The 19,695-nt window shown below is 42.5% G+C and overlaps 1 protein-coding gene and 1 long non-coding RNA gene across 3 annotated transcripts in view; one reads left to right on the top strand and one right to left on the bottom strand.

Annotated features, from left to right (window-relative positions):
* The window catches only part of KCNN2 (potassium calcium-activated channel subfamily N member 2), a 524,409-nt gene that overhangs the window by 43,074 nt on the left and 461,640 nt on the right, over positions 1 to 19,695 (bottom strand). For both annotated transcript variants that reach the window (XM_042251962.2, XM_027971450.3), the window contains one exon: positions 24 to 165. In XM_042251962.2, the coding sequence (XP_042107896.1) occupies positions 24 to 165 (142 nt within the window). The remainder of the gene's footprint in view (positions 1 to 23; positions 166 to 19,695) is intronic.
* Positions 1 to 19,695, top strand: part of LOC132660115 (uncharacterized) — a 55,724-nt gene that overhangs the window by 32,331 nt on the left and 3,698 nt on the right. The gene's annotated exons all lie outside the window — the stretch shown is intronic.

Below are 19,695 nucleotides of genomic sequence, written 5' to 3'. Positions count from 1 at the left end.
ATGGACAGTGAAAAGACACTTACCATAATCCCAGTGAGCAAACAGACTCCTTTCCCACAGTATGTGTTAGGCACCATGTCACCATAACCGATGGAGAGAAAAGTTATTGATATCAACCACATTGCTCCAAGGAAGTTGCTAGTAACATCCTGTTGATCATGGTACCTGAAAAACAGCAAACAAAGCCAGTCTTTTATAATTAATCTAGAGGAGGGCTGCCAAGGGCAGTTTGACTCAATCCAGTGAATTTACTTAGTGGCTTCTACAAAATGCTCTATTTAGAGGTTTTCACAGCTCACTATTATAAGTAAAATTGGGGTTCTACCTAAGCAATGTGAAAGACATCAGGATTTCTTCAACTTTAAAAATAATTTGAAAGGGAAGCTGCAAAATATGAAAATGGCTTTTGTCACTGGTGTTAGTTGACTAATGCACATTTATCTCTGAGTCCTTGCTTTGCTCACAAAAGTGTCCTCCTTCCTTGATGTTTACTAATGTGCCCAATATGTAGGATGATACGCGGTCACCAAATCTCCTTCCTCGCCTCTGTATCAGGAGGAGCCGTGGCGTCCCCTTTGCTATCTGCTTCCCTAGTGGGCCAATTTTGACCCTTCAAAATCAATTCAGTCGGGAGCTTCTTCTGTCTGTTTTTCTCCCAGCCCCTCCCGGGGGCTCCCTCCCACAGGACTAGACTGTAATTGTCCTGTGCTAGTCGTCTTCCTTGAAGATGGGAAAAATATCTTTGATCGCACAGTCCACACCCAGAACTAGAGCTTAATGTAAGTCATTGCCTCACGAGTTACACACACAGAGTTTGTATTCAAAAGGAGAGGTATGTAGTTTATCCTGGTTATCCTAGAAGGTGTCAAGTTTTTCTAGTGAGGAGGAAGGTTTTTATATCAGAAAGAGATATCCTATAATGTTTTGCTTGAATTACTGGTGTTAAACAGTAACCTGGGCCTCTCGTGGAGTACTACTATCCTTCACGCATACAAGCGTGAGGCCATGCCAGTTGTCACCTGGGAGGAACTTGCCCTGGATGTTTGCTCTGCACAGTCGTGGGCAGGGTTGCAGCCATGGGCATTCCGTACTCTTCACTCTACTTGTGTTAAGGACCACCCTTTCTTCCCAGCTCCCACAGCCCACTGGGAACAGCTTCCCCGTCCTTGTTTCTTGGTCTCTGAAGCAGGCTGATAACCCCCGAGCTGGCATTCACTCAGTGCTGCCTTTCAGCTCAACCATCTGTCTGTGTGGTCAGAGTTGTGGAGACAAGCAGCCTCCCCATGCCCTGAGCCCCAGGATTGATCCCATATACAACCTACATCACGCCATTACATTCTCTGAGATTTCTTTTTTCTGTTCTTTATCTCATGCCAAGACTTCTGCCATAAACCAAAGTGCAGAGAGGTTAGAAAGTATAAGCTTTCCCCTGTAGTCCTGACCCTTTGACAGTGGAGACAGTGGGTCTTATCTCTGTTTGCTTCCAAATAAGAGAGAAGCTAAGAAATGGTATTTCCTATGACATTGGCTAGGAAAGAGAAAGCCCTGGCTGGAGTGAGTAGAAGCCCAGAGCAAGGAGGTGTGATGGCATCGCCATACCTTCTGAAAGAAAAGGGAAGGGCAGGTATGCAGCAGCCAGCCCTGCTGAGCAGCATGCTGCGAGTCTCTTGTGGCAGGAGGGCAGCAGCCTCACCACTCTGCTCCAGGAAGCAGCCGTCGTGACTCAGAGGCAGAGTCCCCTCTTCCTAGGATGGCTGAGTGGAGAGGCTGTCTCTGCCAGAAGGGAGGCCAAGATGTAGTCCTCATATTAGATAGACAGATAGATAGACAGGCAGACAGGTACCTGTGCTCAGTCATGCCTGACACTTTACGACCTTATGGACTGTAGCCCACCAGACTCCTCTGTCCATGGGATTTCTCAGGCAAGAATACTGGAGTGGGTTGCCATTTCCTTTTCTAGCGGATCTTCCCCAACCAGGGATCGGACCCATGTCTCCTGCATCTCCTGCACCACAGGCAGATTCTTTACCTTTGCGCCACCAGGAAGCCTTACTCCTCATATTACTCAGCCACTAAAAAACAAATGAAATAATGCCATTTGCAGTGACAAGGGTGGGCCTAGAGATTGTCACACTAAGTAAAGTAAGTCTGACAGAGAAAGACAAATATCATATGATATTGCTTATACATGGAATCTAAAAAAAAAAGAAAGAAACAAATGCACTTGTTTACAAAGCAGAAACAGACACAAAACACAAATTCACGGTTATGAAAGAGGCGGGTAGGAGAGGGGTAATTTAGGAGTTTGGGGTTAACAGATACATACTATCATAAATAAAATAGACAAATAATAAGGCTTACCATAAATAGCATTAATAAAGAACATACATAGTAGGGAACTATAATAATCTATAACAGGAAAGAATCTGAAAAAAAAAACATAGGTATGTATAACTGAATCACTTTGGTATACACTTGAAACCAATACGACACTGTAAGTCAACGAAACTTCAATTTTTGTATTTTAAAGATGTATTCGTAACTTTCAAGGAAGATGGATGAGTGCACTTCCTGTGAGAAACTCTGATAAATAACATACACATAAAGCAGAGTGATGTGATACGTGTGAGAGTTCAGCCTGGGCTGCCAGGCTCTGTGGGCTACTTGGGGAGGCTGCGATCCTGTGTGATGGGGGTGCCATGGGAGAATGTGGTTTCTATTTCAAAAAGGACCCTCAGAAGTACACTTTGGATTATAACCCACTCACAATATTGAGGCTTTCTATGAACAGTCCTCATCAAGCAATTTCCTGAAACAGAGAATACATTACCTCGGCATGAGTGTAGGCTACACAAGAGAGGGGAGGCAAAAGCTTCACGTCCTATTCAATCTTCAACTGTGACACAAAGTTTCTTCCTAAGAAAGCATGATTTACATAAAGATCTGATACGTTTAAGAGCTGATGGCCCTGATTCCTTGATGCAGATGAAATATTTGTTGAGCCCTCTTTATGTGTTCAGCACTGAACTTGCATTTTCTTGTTTTACAGTCTTTGGCTGAAACAGCTATGGTCTTTACCCGTTATCAACAAAGTGTTCTCAGTTGCTGCTGCTGCTGCTAAGTCACTTCAGTAGTGTCTGACCACGTCTAAGTGATATCCTCAAGTTATTGCTACATCATGAGTGATTAGCACTCACCTGCCTACTTGCCAGGCACATGCTGTTCCTCTGGCAGAGCAACTACAAAGAGGAAGTTTGAGATTTTATACTATAAACAAAGGTCTTTAAGGGGCCTTCACTGCTGGGGCACACAGGTCAGTCTCCTCAGCTTGGGCAAAGGTTGACAGTCCTTTGTCATCTGTTCTTCCTAAAGCACTTTGATTTGGTTTTCAAAGTTTAGAGCACTTAATGACTTTGAAAATTACAATGAAAGTTAGTTGCCTACATTTAATAAATACACAAGTTTAAAATATACACATTTCTCCCATCCCTATTCAATTCTTCACCATCCTCAAGTATTATGCCATTATATCCCTTAGTCAGTATTAGTTATATGCTATGCAATTCTATCGGGTCAGACACTGTACTGCTATACTGAAGGATCTAATTAGAAACAGACAACTTTCTAGAAGTTGGCATTTAAAGGGATTGGGGTTCAATGGTAAATTACCTTTTATTTTTTCTTATTAACTAATTAACATGCCTGAAAGATAACTTAGAATGAAAAAATAATATTTCATATTAATGTTTATGTTACATTTCAGACATGCTTAGTTATGGCTAGTCAACAAGAGGAAGATAATTAGGGACCACATTAGCTACTCTTAGAACAATCAAGGTTTCTTTCTTGGAAACTCGGAAACAAATATTAAGACTTATCAACAGGATGACATTGCTTAGAACATTTCTAGGTTTTGAATAAATGCGGAGTGACACCATTGTGAATGATTAATAAACACAATTAAAATAGTTAAACATTTTCAAAATATTTCCTACAGGTTTTCACTTCAAAAACTTACTTAGATAATTCCAACCTTCTCCACAAGGAGAACTATTTTGGGAAAGACCTGAAAAAGTAACTCATGGGGCAAATTTCAAATTCTAATCAATATGAATGCTTATTTAATTAAGACATATTAAAGAAGATTAAAGTTAGTGTAAGGAATTTCTGATCATCTCAAACTTTTAAAATAAGGGCTCTAGGGTTTAGGGAAAGGACTTCGTGAACTGTTTTACAGCACTGCATGCTGCTAAGACTTAAAGCTTGTGAGATAAGCTTTAAGGTTTTAAAAGAAGAAAATGTTTATTTTCTTAGTTTCCATTCATTTCTTCATTCACCCTTGGCTGTGGATCTATCACTATTTTTGAAATCACAAATATGACAGCTTTCCATTATATCTGCTTAAATTCACAAGGGTGATCTTTCCAAGGGCATTACTGAATTTTTCCCTCTAAATGAGATGGTCTCTACCCAGAACTCCTGCCTCCCACACAGCACCTTTCCATAAGCAACAGGAGCTCTGGCTATAGTAAGGGCAGGCAGTTATGCCATCCTCTTTCCCAGCTCTTTCTCTACAGGTACATTTCATTCTGCCTAACAAAACCCTCCCCCACCTTCCTAGCCCTGATTTGTACTTTGAGAATCTGGTCATAATTCCTCTTTACCAGGTTTTAGTAATTTTAGCACGGTACTCTGGGTTGGACCACAGAGTGCCGTGTTTATTCTCTGTGGGCCAGAAGGCATATAACATATGCTCAGCTTAATAAACAGGCCCCAAGAATCTAAATTATAAAGAATTTGAGGACAAAGATTATGCGTTATTCATTGTTTTATCTTCACTTAAAAGAATATAGCAGGAAATTGGTATTTACTGAATTAACAAATATGACAATATGAAACATTTTTCTCAAACTGACTTGTCCTTAGCCACATGTTAGGCCTTCGGGATCACATATATAGAGACACAAAAAGGGGATAGAAATGAGTCTTTCCCTTCAATCAGTATGAATCAGATTTATCAGTTATGTTCCAAGATCTGTATGCAACTTATAAGTTACTTTTACACATGTAAAAAATAATTCAACAATGGAGATTTACAGCTTATAAACTATGTTCATTAACCCTTTTCTATTAAACATACTAGTAATACTATGGAATACAAAAATACCTTAATTGTCAGCTCTGACCTCAAATGTCAGCCTCACTTAAACGGTGAAAAGTATTATGGAGATTTACATTCATGTGATCAACCTGCCATCGATTTTCTCTCCTAAATCCACCATTCTCTCCTGAAATAACACTAAAATGACAGTAGGGCAATTGAAAAAGGTATAAACCCATAAGAACAAAAGGAAGGGAGAAATCTGAGAATAAAAAAAATATCATATTTTATGCAAACAAAAGTACATGGGGAATTCTGCTTCCAGCTAGGATGGAACAACACAGGACTGAATTTACATTGCTTCCTAAAACAACTACAAAACCAGAAAAAAATATTTGAAACAATATTTACCACGACATAGACAATCTAGTAACAACAGTGACCCCTGTGAGGTGGTAAACAACGGAAGTGAGTCGTAAAAGTGTCCCAGCTTCATGCCTCAGGAAAGGCTTCAGAATGTCACTCAGGGATGGAGATCAGCAGAGCCCAGAGGGCTTCCCAAATTGAGGATAGAACTGGGAATACACAGGAGACCATGAATTTACAGGGCCAAGAATCAGAGACGAAGCATTTGCACAGAGACAGATCCAGAGAACTGTAGAGAGGTCTCCTTGATTATTCAGCCAAATACTTACTGATCTGTATGTGCAGATAAAACTGTAAGGTTCGAGAAGTAAAAATACTGTATGTAAGGCAGTACAGTATCACTTGAAGGTAGACTGTAGTAAGTGACAGAATATCAGGTGAAGATAAGACCGTGGTAATTTAGTTATAATATACCTAAGTGTATAGCTATGCTACAAATCCTAAAAGAGTAATTAAAAATAATACATCAAAGAGTAATGAGTTATAACCTAGTAAAAGATATGAGATAGAATGAAAAAAAGATAAGCAATCCAAAATGAGGCAGAAATGGAAAATAGGGGCAAAGAACAGATGGGACAAATAGAAAACAAGTAACCAGAGGACATATTCACCCAAGCATATCTGTAACCACATTAAATATAAATGGCCTAAATACTTGCAATTTAAAGGCATAGATTATTATACAATACATGAAAGGTTTACAACTTGGAGAAACCATGCAATGAGTGGGTAAGGTCCAAAGTTGAAAACAGGAGAAATTATGATGTCTGAGTATAGGGAATAATAGATGCCCAGCTGCTTGCCCCTGCATAGTACTGCCAGACAGCTAACAGGAGCCAGGGTTTTGTTCTCTGAGGAAAGGCTGGAGATTCTGAGCCAGGGCCCAGCTAAAGTCAGGATGTTTGGATTTGAAAACATGGTAATTAAATTCAAGTTTCAAAGCTGAACAACATTCCTAATTTCCTTTCTTCACTCCCCGCTTTTGATCCTATATTAGAACTCACTAATAGAGAGAAAGGATGTTTCTCTCTGGAGAAACAGAGCTGTTTCAGTGAAAAGACTTTCATAACAGGAAGAATTTTCTAATGAAAAATGCAGCTTTTCACTTATATACCCCACAGAGAACTTCACCAGCTCCCTCCTCATGCAAAGCTTCCAATTTCCACTCTGGAACATGAAAGAATAACAAATCATCAGTACACATTTGAAGTATACTTTCTATAAATATATACAGACAAAAAAATGGGAGGGGAAAACGAAGGAAATAAGGGGAAAGGAAGAAATGAGAAGAATCTAGAGATAATGTAGAGTGATGGGGTGTGGGATTCTTACACCTCCTATGCTACATCATGAAAGAGCTAAAGGAAAATATGCAATCTATAAAAAGGAACAGGATGCTACAAAGGAGGGCAACTAAAGAATAAAGAAAGAGGAACTTTTTAAAAACCTTAAAATCATAATAAAAAATAATCACAATACAATTAGAATATAAACTGGTAGAAATCTTCCAGACAGTAGGACAAAAACAGAAGGGAAGGGAAAAAAGAGAACAAAAAAGATGTATTTTCAGAGAACACAGAGGGTCTAATAACTTTCCAAAAGGAGAACAGAGAAGTGGAAGGAAAGATAAGGGAATTAAAAAAAAAATTTGCTTGATTTTCCAGGAAAACTGGAAGGCAGGCATCTCTAAAGAAAAGGTCTACTTAGTCTGAGCCACCAGGGAAGCCTAGTATTTGCATAGAGAATAACAAAAGACTGCAGACAGGGATCATCCTAGATTTTTAATACTAGGAACAGAGAGAACTTTGAAAGTTACAGAGGGGAAAAACAGATCACAGCTAAACATTAAAAATGGTTGTCTCACAAACACCAACATATGGATCAATGGGACAGCACAGAGAGCCCCTAAATAAACCCACACACCAATGGACAATTAACCTTTAATAGAGGAGGCAAGAATACACAACGAAGAAAAAATAGTCTCTCCAAATCTCTAGAAAAGTTGGACAGCCACATGTAAATCACTGAAGTTAGGACACACCCTCACCCTAGGCACAAAAACAAACTCAAAATGACTTGAAGACATGGCATCATTCAACTCCAAGGAGAGAATAGAGGCAAAACATTCTCTGACATATATCATCCCCATGTTTTCTTAGGTCAGTCTCCCAAGGCACTAGAAATTAAACAAATAAATAAATAAACGGGACCTAATCAAACTTATAAGCTTCTGTACAACAAGGGAAACCGTAAACAACAACAAAAAGACAACCTACAGACTAGGAGAAAGTATATACAAATGACATGCCCAATACGGGCTTAATTTCCAAAATATACAAACAACTTATATGACTCAATAGCCCCCCCCCCAAAAAAAACCAACAAAAAAAATCAAACAACCTAATCCAAAAGTGGGCAAAAGACCTAAATAGACATTTCTCCAAAGAAGACATACAGATGGCCAGTAGGCACATGAAAAGATGCTCACCGTCACTAACTATTAGGGAAATGCAAATCAAAACTAAAATGATATACTACCTCACGCTGGTTAGAATGGCCATCATTAAAGTCTACAAATCATCAATGCTGGACAGGCTGTGCAGAAATGGGAGCCCTCCTATCGTACTGGTGGGAATGTAAATTGGTACAGGCATTATGGAAAACAGTATGGAGGTTAAAAATATAGTTGCCATATAAGCCAGCAATCCAACTCCTGGACATATACCCACACAAAGCTATAGTTTAAAAAGGTACATGTACCCTTATGGTCATAGCAGCTTTATTTACCAATAGCTAAGACATGGAAACAACCTAAATGTCTTTTGACAGATGAATGGATAAACAAGATGTGGTGTATGTATAGCACAGGGAACGATATTCAACATCCTGTAATAAACCAAAATGGAAAAGAATGTGAAAAAAGGATATGGCAGGGATTCCCTGGTGGCTCAGATGGTAAACAGCTCACCTGCAATGCGGGAGACCCAGGTTCAATCCCTGGGTTGGGAAGATCCCCTGGAGAAGGGAATGGCAACCACTCCAGTATTCTTGCCTGGAGAATCACGTGGACAGAGGAGCCTCCAAAGTGGAAAATATGAAGTATATAAATATGCAGAACTGAGTCACTCTGCTGTACAGCAGAAACACAACATTGTAAATAAACTGTATTTCAATAAAATTTAAAAATATATAAATGGGTACCTCTAACATTATTTAATTGTGGTAGGGGGTGTTGGGGGGAGGGAGGCAGTCTATCTTCCCAGAGGGGAAGGGTGGAGAATCTGGGAGAAGGAGCTAAACAGGAGTGTTTGAGGCCCTGTCTCTGCTCTGCCTGCCCACGGAGGAGGCATATTTAATTATCTATGCGATTAGCTTCCCGGGCCAGGGGTGATCCCCTTCAGAGTATAGATGTGCACCTGCGACTCCATCTCACTCAGCGCTGAGTCATCGGAACACTGGGCAGCCCACTGGGACTTGGGTCAAGTGGTGGTGTCCAGATCTGCTTCATGCCCACAATGAAGCTGATATTGTGATGCCTGCCAGTTGAAGACTCAGATTTTAAAGGTCCAAACCCTTGACTAAAATCCTCTCTGAGTAAGGGTGCTCTAAAACGAAAACACTTTAGTTATATGTATAAAACTACTCGACTTACAGAAATCCCCTCAGGTCAGAGAATCTGAACTGCCCCAATGGATGTGACCTGCTCCTCATCCGTTCCGCATACTCCTACTTTCTCCCCTATTCCTGAGTCATGGAAACAGACATGATTTTAGGATCTTGGGGATTCCAGGATAGACCTCCTTCAATACCAATAAGTATTCAGAGCCACACAGTAGATACAGGCTGTACAATGTTATCTGCTGAGCCTAACTTTCATCTGGGCATAAGGCAGATTCAATTTTGATTAACTGTGTAATTCTTTAAAACATCAAAATCACTTTTCTACTTTGAATTTATTTTGCTCCTAAATGGCATCCCACTCCAGTATTCTTGCCTGGAGAATCTCGTGGACAGAGGAGCCTGGTGGGCTACAGTCCATGGGGTCGCAAAGAGTCGGACATGATTGACAGACTCACACTTTAACCTTGCACATTTGGAATTTTTTCCTTTCTTCTGTTAATTTAGAAAAGTCAAAAAGCTAAACATTCTCTCTTCTTCTCTCCTTTCCCCCACTTTTACCCTCCCTTTCCCTTTCTTCTGTGTCTATGTGTGTCTGTGTATGTGTGTGTGAGGGAAAGAAAGAAAGAATTTCATTCACAATACAGACCACAGAAGATTGGTCTTTAAGTACAGACCCTCACTGGGTATGTCAGTCTAAGAGCACAAGCTTCCTCTGAAATAAAGGTCAAAGTCCCTAAAGGAAAGAGGGGATAATAGAACATCCATAGATTTTCAAATCTGAAGAATTACATTCCTTACGTTTTCCTGAAAAGATGATAAAATGTTTTATTGTCTGACTCTCTATTATTCATGTAAGCATTTTCATTTCTGTTTGAATAAGTGAGTTCAGAAATGACTCATTTGTCAATAAGCTAACAATCTTAGTTCTTGTACATATATAACTATTTGACAACTTACAGGAATACAATATTACCTCAACATACTCTAAACAGACCTGAAAAGACTTATCAGCATTCAGGCTGTTTTTGATAAAAAGGGCTCATGAAATATGCCCAGCCCTAGGAAAGAACTTCCAGGTTAGAGAGTCATAGAGATTAAGAAATTAAAGTTTCCTAAAAATAATAGCATATTGAAAAGCAGAGACATTACTTTGCCAACAAAGGTCCGTCTAGTTAAGGCTATGGTTTTTCCCGTGGTCATGTATGGATGTGAGAGCTGGACTGTGAAGAAAGCTGAGCGCCAAAGAATTGATGCCTTTGAACTGTGGTGTTGGAGAAGACTCTTGAGAGTCCCTTGGACTGCAAGGAGATCCAACCAGTCCATTCTGAAGGAGATCAGCCCTGGGATTTCTTTGGAAGAAATGATGCTAAAGCTGAAACTCTAGTACTTTGGCCACCTCATGCGAAGAGTTGACTCATTGGAAAAGACTCTGATACTGGGAGGGATTGTGGGCAGGAAGAGAAGGGGATGACAGAGGATGAGATGGCTGGATGGCATCACGGACTCGATGGACGTGAGTCTGAGTGAACTGCGGGAGTTGGTGATGTACAGGGAGGCCTGTCATGCTGCGATTCATGGGGTCGCAAAGAGTCAGACACAACTGAGCAACTGAACTGAACTGAACTGAAAAATGAATGTGGAGAAAGACCCCAGAGCATAAGTGTCCATCATGAGAGATCTCCCTGAAGGGAAATACTCAGGCAAGGCTAACCTAGAAGACTTTAGAAGCAGTCAATTGCTTGCACCTATATGTATTAATATAAGCACTTGAATATAGTTCAGGCTTATGAAAGTGTGTAGTTCTGGCGATTTAAGTGCCACAGAGCATGATCATACCTAACGTGATTTTCTGAAATATGAAAAACTTTTGGTCAAATTCCAAGTAAAACAAATGACAATTTTCTCTCAATTCACACACTAATAACATTATTTAAAAATTAAGTATATGCTACAAATGAGCAAAAAAATTATGTTACATTTTAAATGGATATAGGTCTAATCTAAAAAAATTATAAATAGACTTTTAGTACGTAGAATGTCCAACAGGTCAGTCTAATGTCAAATGGAATACAGAACAATTTTTTGTTGGATAGGAAATGTCCCATACAAGCCCAATACAGAACATCTGTGGTCCCACTCAATAACAGAAAAAATAAACCCTTCTACAAAATGGCCCTGGGGAGCAGAACCACCCGCAGTGAGATCCACGGGTCCAGAGTTCCAGGGAGGTCAGCTGGGACTGTGCGATAGCCATCAGAGAATCTGGAGCTAGCTTCATTTCCACACAGCTGGGGAGCATTGAAACCAGACAACCATGGAATTTGGCACAAATTATACTCTTAAGCCCCAGCTACTTCCCAGGCAATCAAAAAAATACCAAGGTCCAGAGCAATGTTATAATCGTGGCTTGCATTTCCACCAAGGTTCTCTTCCCTTTTTGTTTCTGTATAAACTTCCAACCAACCAGTAGTTATTTTCATTTTTCTGGGCGACCTCCATTCCTTCTGCGCCTGCGATATGCCCAGCATCCACACGCTGTGAGCTCCTCTAAGGGGCAGGTGGGCGCCTGAAGACAGCCATGGAACCATACTTGGTCAGGCCCAAGACTTCTTACCCCCAGATCAAGCCTTCCCTTACCGAAATCACTGAATACACTTCCTGTCTGAACCATCCCAGGCTCTGCTGATACAGAGAAAGCAGTTTTAGAAGACCCCGTAGCCCCCACCCCGCCGCAGTCTTCCACCAGGCCGACAGCCCACAGAGACTCACTTCCCTTCTGGGAAGAGCAGCGGGCGGGCAGTCACTAGGTGGCAGTGCCACACCAGTTTATCCCCACGGCTGCCCGGCTGCTCCAACCAGACCATCCTGAAGGAGAGCAGTCCTGAATATTCCATGGCAGGACTGATGCTGAAGCTGAAATTCCAATACTCTGGCCACCTGATGCTAAGAACTGACTCATTGGAAAAGACCCTGATGCTGGGAAAGATTGAAGGTGGAGGAGAAGGGGACGACAGAGGATGAGATGGTTGGATGGCATCACCGACTCTATGGTCATGAGTTTGAGCAAGCTCTGGGAGCTGGTGATGGACAGGGAAGCTTGGCGTGCTGCAGTCCATGGGGTCGCAAAGAGTCGGACACAACTGAGCAACTGAACTGAACTGCCTGGCTGAGTTTGGGCCCAACCAGTGCGAGTCAGCTTATGAAGGGACTTCCCTGGGATTGCCTTCAGGCAAAAGCCCCTGTCGTGGGCATCATCCTGGAAGCAGAGATTGTTCCGTTTAAGAAATAGCAGCTACAACTGATAGACACAAGCCGGGGCCACTCCCATACCAGCAGCCTTAGATGTGACGGAACAAGTTAGGGGCATCATCTGAGCGGTGTGTGTGTGGGTGTGCGTGTGTGTGCATGTGGGTGCGTGTGGGTGGGTGTGAGTGTGTGTCGGTGTGGGTGAGTGTGGGGGTATGTGGGTGTGGGTAGATGTGAGATGGGTGTGAGATGGGTGGGTGTGGGTATGTGTGGGTGTGTGTGTCTGGGTGTGTGTGGGGTGTGTGTGTCTGTGTGGGTGTGGGTGTCTGGGTGTGTGTGGGGTGTGTGTGTGGGGGGTGTGTGTGTATGTCTCTGTCTGGGCACACACTCCATTCTAGGTCCAGTCTAAGAGCTGCATGTCTTCGCGTTTCACCCCTCTGAGATTCTCCAGATCAAATGCCCCACTGTACCTTGTAAATGTGTAAGAAAAAGAAATCCCTGTGCATTTTTGTAACCACGCTGGAGCTGAAGCAGCATTTGCAGACACAGATGTCAGGGTCTTGTTGACTCATCCTGAGAGCAGGTCCAGGAAGCACTGCTCTGTATCCAGAGGTACTGCCCCTGCCCCAGTCCTTTCCTCAGAGCCACGGTTCTTCACACCTGAGCCCCCTTCCCACTATCATGAGAACCTCCTGGATGGCTGCCAGCACTGAGATCACGGAGAGCAAACCCCGCACCACTTGATGAGTACATAACAACCGTGCTTCTTTCTACTTGACCAAATCCCTCTCCGTTTGTGTAAAAGCAGACACAGAGAAAAGCCACTGCTTTTGCAAGTGCGCCTTCTTGCACACAGGCAAGGTGGCAAACAGGGCTTTTCCACACACAGGAGCTTTCAGTTTTGCTCCCTGCTGTTGCCACTGTCATGGGCACAGGGGCCAGTACCACTGAGCAGTAAAGCGGCAGAAAGAGGGCTTGGGGAAAGAAGGAGGGGGAAGCAGCAGTTAAGGCAGGCACTGTCTTGGCAGAGCCAAAAGAGCTGGGCTGAGAGGAGATCAGACTGTAAGACAAGGAGAGTAAGAAGAGGGATGCTTAGCAAGAAGTCTGAATGAGACAAAAGAAAAAGAAACACCACGTGACCTTTCTATGACATTCTGTTCTCTGACTCCTCAGCCTCCCTCCCTCCCTCCTACACTAGCACTTCCATCCTAGGTGGGGGAAGCGATGGGGAAAGCACATTTCAGCGTCCTAGCATCTATTACACATTCCTGAGAAATTTCTCATGTCTGTTTAAGGCTCTAATTCAACTGAAAAAGAATATATCCCAGTGACCCCAATCAGCCCAGCTCTAAGTTGCCACATCAACAGTAGGCAATTATCATGAATAGATTCTAAAGGTTTAGTTTTCAAAATACAGCAAATGAAAATTCCTACTTAGAACCAATGCTGACAAGCTGTTTAGCCTCCAGCACTTCATAGTTTCAGGCTGTGTTTCTAGAAAACATTCCTGAATGCTGTTTTATGAGAGAGAAGGAGGGAGGGAGGGAGAGAGAGAGATATGACAAGAAGCGGAGTTAGAAAACCACGCCACCACACCAAGAAGAGAGCACGGACAGCTCTCAGGAACACTAAGCTCATGGTGACTCCAGCGAGGCCGAGAAGCAGGACCGCAGACTTTCTGAGAAGGCCATCACAAGGCTCACCAGTTAAATTTTCCCACTTCAATTTTAAAAATTCATCCTCAGAGGCCTGCTAATTGTCCTTTGGTTGCATGAGCGTGAGCAGCTGAAATGCAGAGTGCAACGCCAAAGCATCATGGACTGAATTAAAACGCAGGTCTAGGCTCCTGGAGGGGGAACTTCTGTGCACAAAAAGACCATCCTCAAGCCCAACTCACTGTCACCAAGGCCATCAGCCCTCTACTATGTAAAGATCTCAGAGTTCTGCAATAGAAACACTGTGTCTTTGGACACACTGCTATATTTAAAATGGTAACCAACAGGGACTGATTGTATAGTACACGGAACACGGCTCAAAGTTATGCGGCAGCCTGGATGGGAGGGGAGTCCTTGGGGCATGCATATGTGTGTCAGCTGTACCCCAATACAAAAGAAAAAGTTAAAAAAAGAAACTATATGTCTCCTTAAGCCTAGGAAACACATCTTTATACAAGCGAAATAAAAGAGCAAAGACATGATGAGGAGGAGAGGAGGGTAACGTGGAAAAATGAGGCCAAAAGTGAGAAAGTGAGTAAAGAAATAGTGGAAATTACTGCAAGTAAAACTCTGGAAAATGTGAATAAATGATTGAAGAAAAATCACTGCATGAGCCACAAAACTCGGAAACTTGTCTAACTTAGAGCAATTTAAAAATCAGGCTCATTTTCTACCATCATGCACAAATATAGCCCATAGCCTTTGCTAGTTCCTACTACTGTTTCCAACTACTCCAGAAAAAGAAAAAACAAGAAAAACAGAACCAACTCAAAAGTCTTATATCATCCTTCAGTTTTTAGTATTTTCAGCATTTAAAATGGTAATCAAAACCATTGCTGGCTGGGACTTCCCCGGTGGCCTGGTGGCTTAGACTCTGCGCTCCCGATGCGGGGGGTCCTTCTATCTTTGGGCAGCAAACTAGATCCCACATGCTGCAACTAGACCTGGCACACATAACTAATCAATAAATATATATTTTAAAAAAAAAGCTTCTGGCTGAATGTGTATCACCTGCAGAAGCAATGTGGGAGAGTGTACACTCAGTAATGTGGGCAACACACTCAGCTCGACACATAGACTGGTGCCAGATACGGCACCCCTTCCCCAAAGAAACACAATTTTAGCTTGCCAAATAGGTGAGAGTCACTTTTAGTTTTCTTTAATACAGAGAATTCAAGAATACAAAGGAATACTGCAAATGGAAACCTGGGTGGAAAATGACCTCTGCACTTAGGCTATGAGCAGGTAACCAAAAGCCATCAAAGGTCAGGATTACAGCAATCACCTAACTCATGACCTTCAGCTTAGCTGTGTCATGCTTGCCTGTCATCTCTTCATCTCTTCAGGACAAGCACCGGTAATGAAATGATCTCTTTCAACTACATTCCTCTTAAATCGCACTAACTGAATATGAATCTCCTAAGCCAGCAATATTTCCTTCTGCTAACATAGCACAATGGGGCTTATAGAAGCTGAGTGTGACAGCTGGATCTAAAAGCAGAGTCCTCTGTGTGATGAACGTAGATGATGAAGGGCTAGCTATGCAAGTATAAGCCAATGGCTCAACACTGGGTTTTTCCTCCATCCTGTGAAACCTGGTTAAAAATCACTTTGTGCATAGCTTGGGAACCATAGAGTGTCCTAGGGGATAAAGTATTTGCATGGGTTCTATATCAGGTCAGTTCAGTTGCTCAGTCGTGTCCGACTCTTTGCGACCCCATGAATCGCAGCACGCCAGGCCTCCCTGTCCATCATCAACTCCCGGAGTTCACTCAGACTCACGTCCATCGAGTCAGTGATGCCATCCAGCCATCTCATCCTCTGTCGTCCCCTTTTCCTCTTTCCCACAATCCCTCCCAGTATCAGAGTCTTTTCCAATGAGTCAACTCTTCACATGAAGTGGCCAGAGTACTGGACTTTCAGCTTCAGCATCATTCCTTCCAAAGAAATCCCGGGGCTGATCTCCTTCAGAATGGACTGGTTGGATCTCCTTGCAGTCCAAGGGACTCTAACGAGTCTTCTCCAACACCACAGTTCAAAAGCATCAATTCTTTGGCTCTCAGCCTTCTTCACAGTCCAACTCTCACATCCATACATGACCACTGGAAAAACCATAGCCTTGACTAGACAGACCTTAGTCGGCAAAGTAATGTCTCTGCTTTTGAATATGCTATCTAGGGTTGGTCATCACTTTCCTTCCAAGGAGTAAGTGTCTTTTAATTTCATGGCTGCAGTCACCATCTGCAGTGATTTGGGAGCCCCCAAAAATAGTCTGACACTGTTTCCATTGTTTCCCCATCTATTTCCCATGAAGTGATGGGACCTGATGCCATGATCATTTTCTGAATGTTGAGCTTTAAGGCAACTTTTTCACTCTCTTCTTTCACTTTCATCAAGAGGCTTTTTAGTCTACATCAGCTGTGAGGCATCTTATAGGGAACAAGAAACAAAGCTACCATTTTTCTGTCTAGTCAAAGCTATGGTTTTTCCAGTAGTCATGTACAGATGTGACAGTTGGACTATAAAGAAAGCTGAGTGCCAAAGAACTGATGCTTTTGAACTGTGGTGTTGGAGAAGACTCTTGAGAGTCCCTTGGACTGCAAGGAGATCCAACCAGTCAGTCCTAAAGGAAATCCTGAATCCTAAAGAAGTCCTGAATATTCATTGGAAGGACTGATTCTGAAGCAGAACTCCAATACTTTGGCCACCTGATGTGAAGAGCTGACTTATTTGAAAAGACCCTGATTCTGGGAAAGACAGAAGGTGGGAGGAGAAGGGGATGACAGAGGATGAGATGACTGGATGGCATCACCAACTCAATGGGCTTGAGTTTGATTAAGCTCCGGGAGTTGATGTTGGAGAGGGAGGCCTGGCATGCAGCAGTGCATGGGGCTGCAAAGATACGGACACGACTGAACAACTGAATCGAAATGCACCTGAAAACATGCAAATTAGAATAGGGAAGTATGAACTACATTACAAGACTGCTTAATAGAATTTTATGCAAAAATTGTGAAACTGTTTACTATCTTTGTTTTCCAATTCATTGGCCACTAACTACAGGTGTCTCCTGGACATTTGAAATGTGGCTAGTGCAAATGAGGAACTAAGTTTTTCATTCTTATTTTAAACAATATAACATTAAATAGCCATGTGGGTTGTCTGGCTGCCACATTAGACAGTGAGGACAATGGGCCACATAGTGGCAGAAGAACCACAGACTACACCTCATCAGGCTGTATTAACACAGCTGTTTTAATTCAGCCAGGCTTCCCTGATAGCTCAGTTGGTAAATGTTCCACCTGCAATGCAGGAGACCCCAGTTCCATTCCTGGGTCGGGAAGAACCCCTGGAGAAGGGATAGGCTACCTACTCCAGTATTCTTGGGCTTCCCTTGTGGCTCAGCTAGTGAAGAAAACTCACCTGCGATGTGGGAGACCTGGGTTTGATCTCTGGGTTGGGAAGATCCCCTGGAGAAGGGAAAGGCTACCCACTCCAGTATTCTGGCCTGGAGAGATCCATGGACTGTATAGTTCACGGGGTCACAAAGAGTTGGACAGTTTCACTTTTCAGTTCACTTTCAAAACGTTCACACTAAACTTTCTCCCCATCATAGTGAAATGGGATAAAGAAGTATGATACATTCTTGGACTTCCAAAACCTTAACCTACATATACATTTACATGATGTTTTGTGCTATTATTTGGTTACTTATTTGGCTTCTTGGCTAAAGAAAAGGAGTATTTTATAGAAATAAATTGACTTTTGATTTCCTAGTGTATACTGGTTCATTCGGGCAGGCAATGCTCCCCTAGTTCATGGAGACTGTACCAGAAGCTGGGGCCAGCAGTGCAGACAAAGTACACTGCTCAACAGTTCTGAAATCCACAATGAGTGAAGAACTACCTTAGTCTCCAGAGGCTGGCAAAGCACCCCAGTCTTCCTATCACACCTACTTTAGTCATTTTCCATGATCCTGCCATACCATGGCACACAGCTGGTATCCAGGAGGAGTCCACAGGAAAGATCATAGCAGGGCAGCTCTCTTTTGGGTGGACCACTTTCTAAATCAGACAGCCTACACACTAGAGCACTTCTCTCATTGTCAGTATTCAGATTCTGCTCCTGTGGCATTCTACTGAAAAAAATGACAGAAGCAGTCTCCATTCATATATTTACAAGCTAATTCTGCTTAATGTTTAGTGATATATACACTGATAGCAAAGTACAGGAAAAAATCACGGGAATGGGTGCACAGACGATCTATCATTCTGGATCTTTTGATATATATCAACATTATTTCAAAGTAGATGTTTCCACAGTGTGAATATTTTATTTATTTAGATACAAAGAAACTGTTTTGAAGCAGTATGAAGAGTCATGCAGCCCGCAATAGCTTTCTTTTGCTCCACTTGATTTAATTAATGTTTGTTTCTGAACTTGTATATTTTACTTAAAAATAACATCCCCATAAAGTCTCTCACTGATGTAAAGTCAGCTGAACACTTTATACAAGTGCTGAACTCTAAAATTAAAGAGGGACTTCAGGAATAACTGCCATATATATATATATTCTTTTCTGAGTCAGTCCATGGAGGACTACATTAAGGACTTATACGATTTTATACATTAAGCATTTATATGATTCTCAGTTTATATATATGCATTATTAATATAAGGGTACTTATCTTGCAATCACTTGGCAGGGGTCACTTCATATACTGTTCAGGGCATAGCTTTCAAACCTATAATCCTATCTATCTATCCATCCATTCATCTATCCATCTATCATGTTTCTGCTGTATTTAGAATTATGAGCTCCATCATATTCAGCTCAGGAACCACTGAACCTCGTTTTCTGAGAATTACCAGCATAGATACATGATGGCTCAGGAACAGAACATGATGAATAGGCAACAGAGACACACACCGTGCTTGGCGCAGCGCGGGGTGCAAGAGAGAAGGCCATTTCAGGAGCTATTTTGGGCCTAAGAGAGCAGCTGGCTTCCTGCAGGTCTGTGCCCTAACCCCCTGGCTCCACGGCGAGACAAGAGGCACAGCGCTCACCACCGCTGTGGTCAGAGTGCACAGTGGCCTCTGGGAGGCTCGGGCCATCCAGCACTGCGACATACATTCTGGCTTCCCGTCTGCGTCCTTTCTGCAGCGTGCTGCTGTCCCCCTCCATGACCCTCTCCTCTGTCTAGGGTATCTTCAGACACCGAGCTGCCCCAAGTCAGACAATCTGGGGTCACATGGATGCTTCGTCCCTATGATCAAGGAGCTGTGATGTTCTGAGGCATCCACCTGCTGCTGTTCCTCAACCTAGTCATTTCTTCTGGGCCTGGCCTCTCTGGCTTAGTTCCTGCCTGTCTCACACTTGGATTCTAAGCTCCAGCTGAAGAACTTTCACAGTTCATGGGGTATACATTTTTGTCACCCCTCCAGGCCTCTGCACATGCTGTCCTTTTTTCTTAAACTCTGAGAGAGAGTGAAGGACAGGGAAGCCTGGTGTGCTGCAGTCCATGGGGTTGCAAAGAGTTGGACACAATTTAGGGACTGAAAAACAGCAGCAATCCCCATTTTAGC

The sequence above is a fragment of the Ovis aries genome, chromosome 7, assembly GCF_016772045.2.
Source record: "Ovis aries strain OAR_USU_Benz2616 breed Rambouillet chromosome 7, ARS-UI_Ramb_v3.0, whole genome shotgun sequence".
Lineage (NCBI taxonomy): Eukaryota > Metazoa > Chordata > Mammalia > Artiodactyla > Bovidae > Ovis > Ovis aries.
The sequence above is the reverse complement of the archived record's forward strand: the minus strand, read 5'-3'. Positions and strand labels throughout refer to the sequence as shown.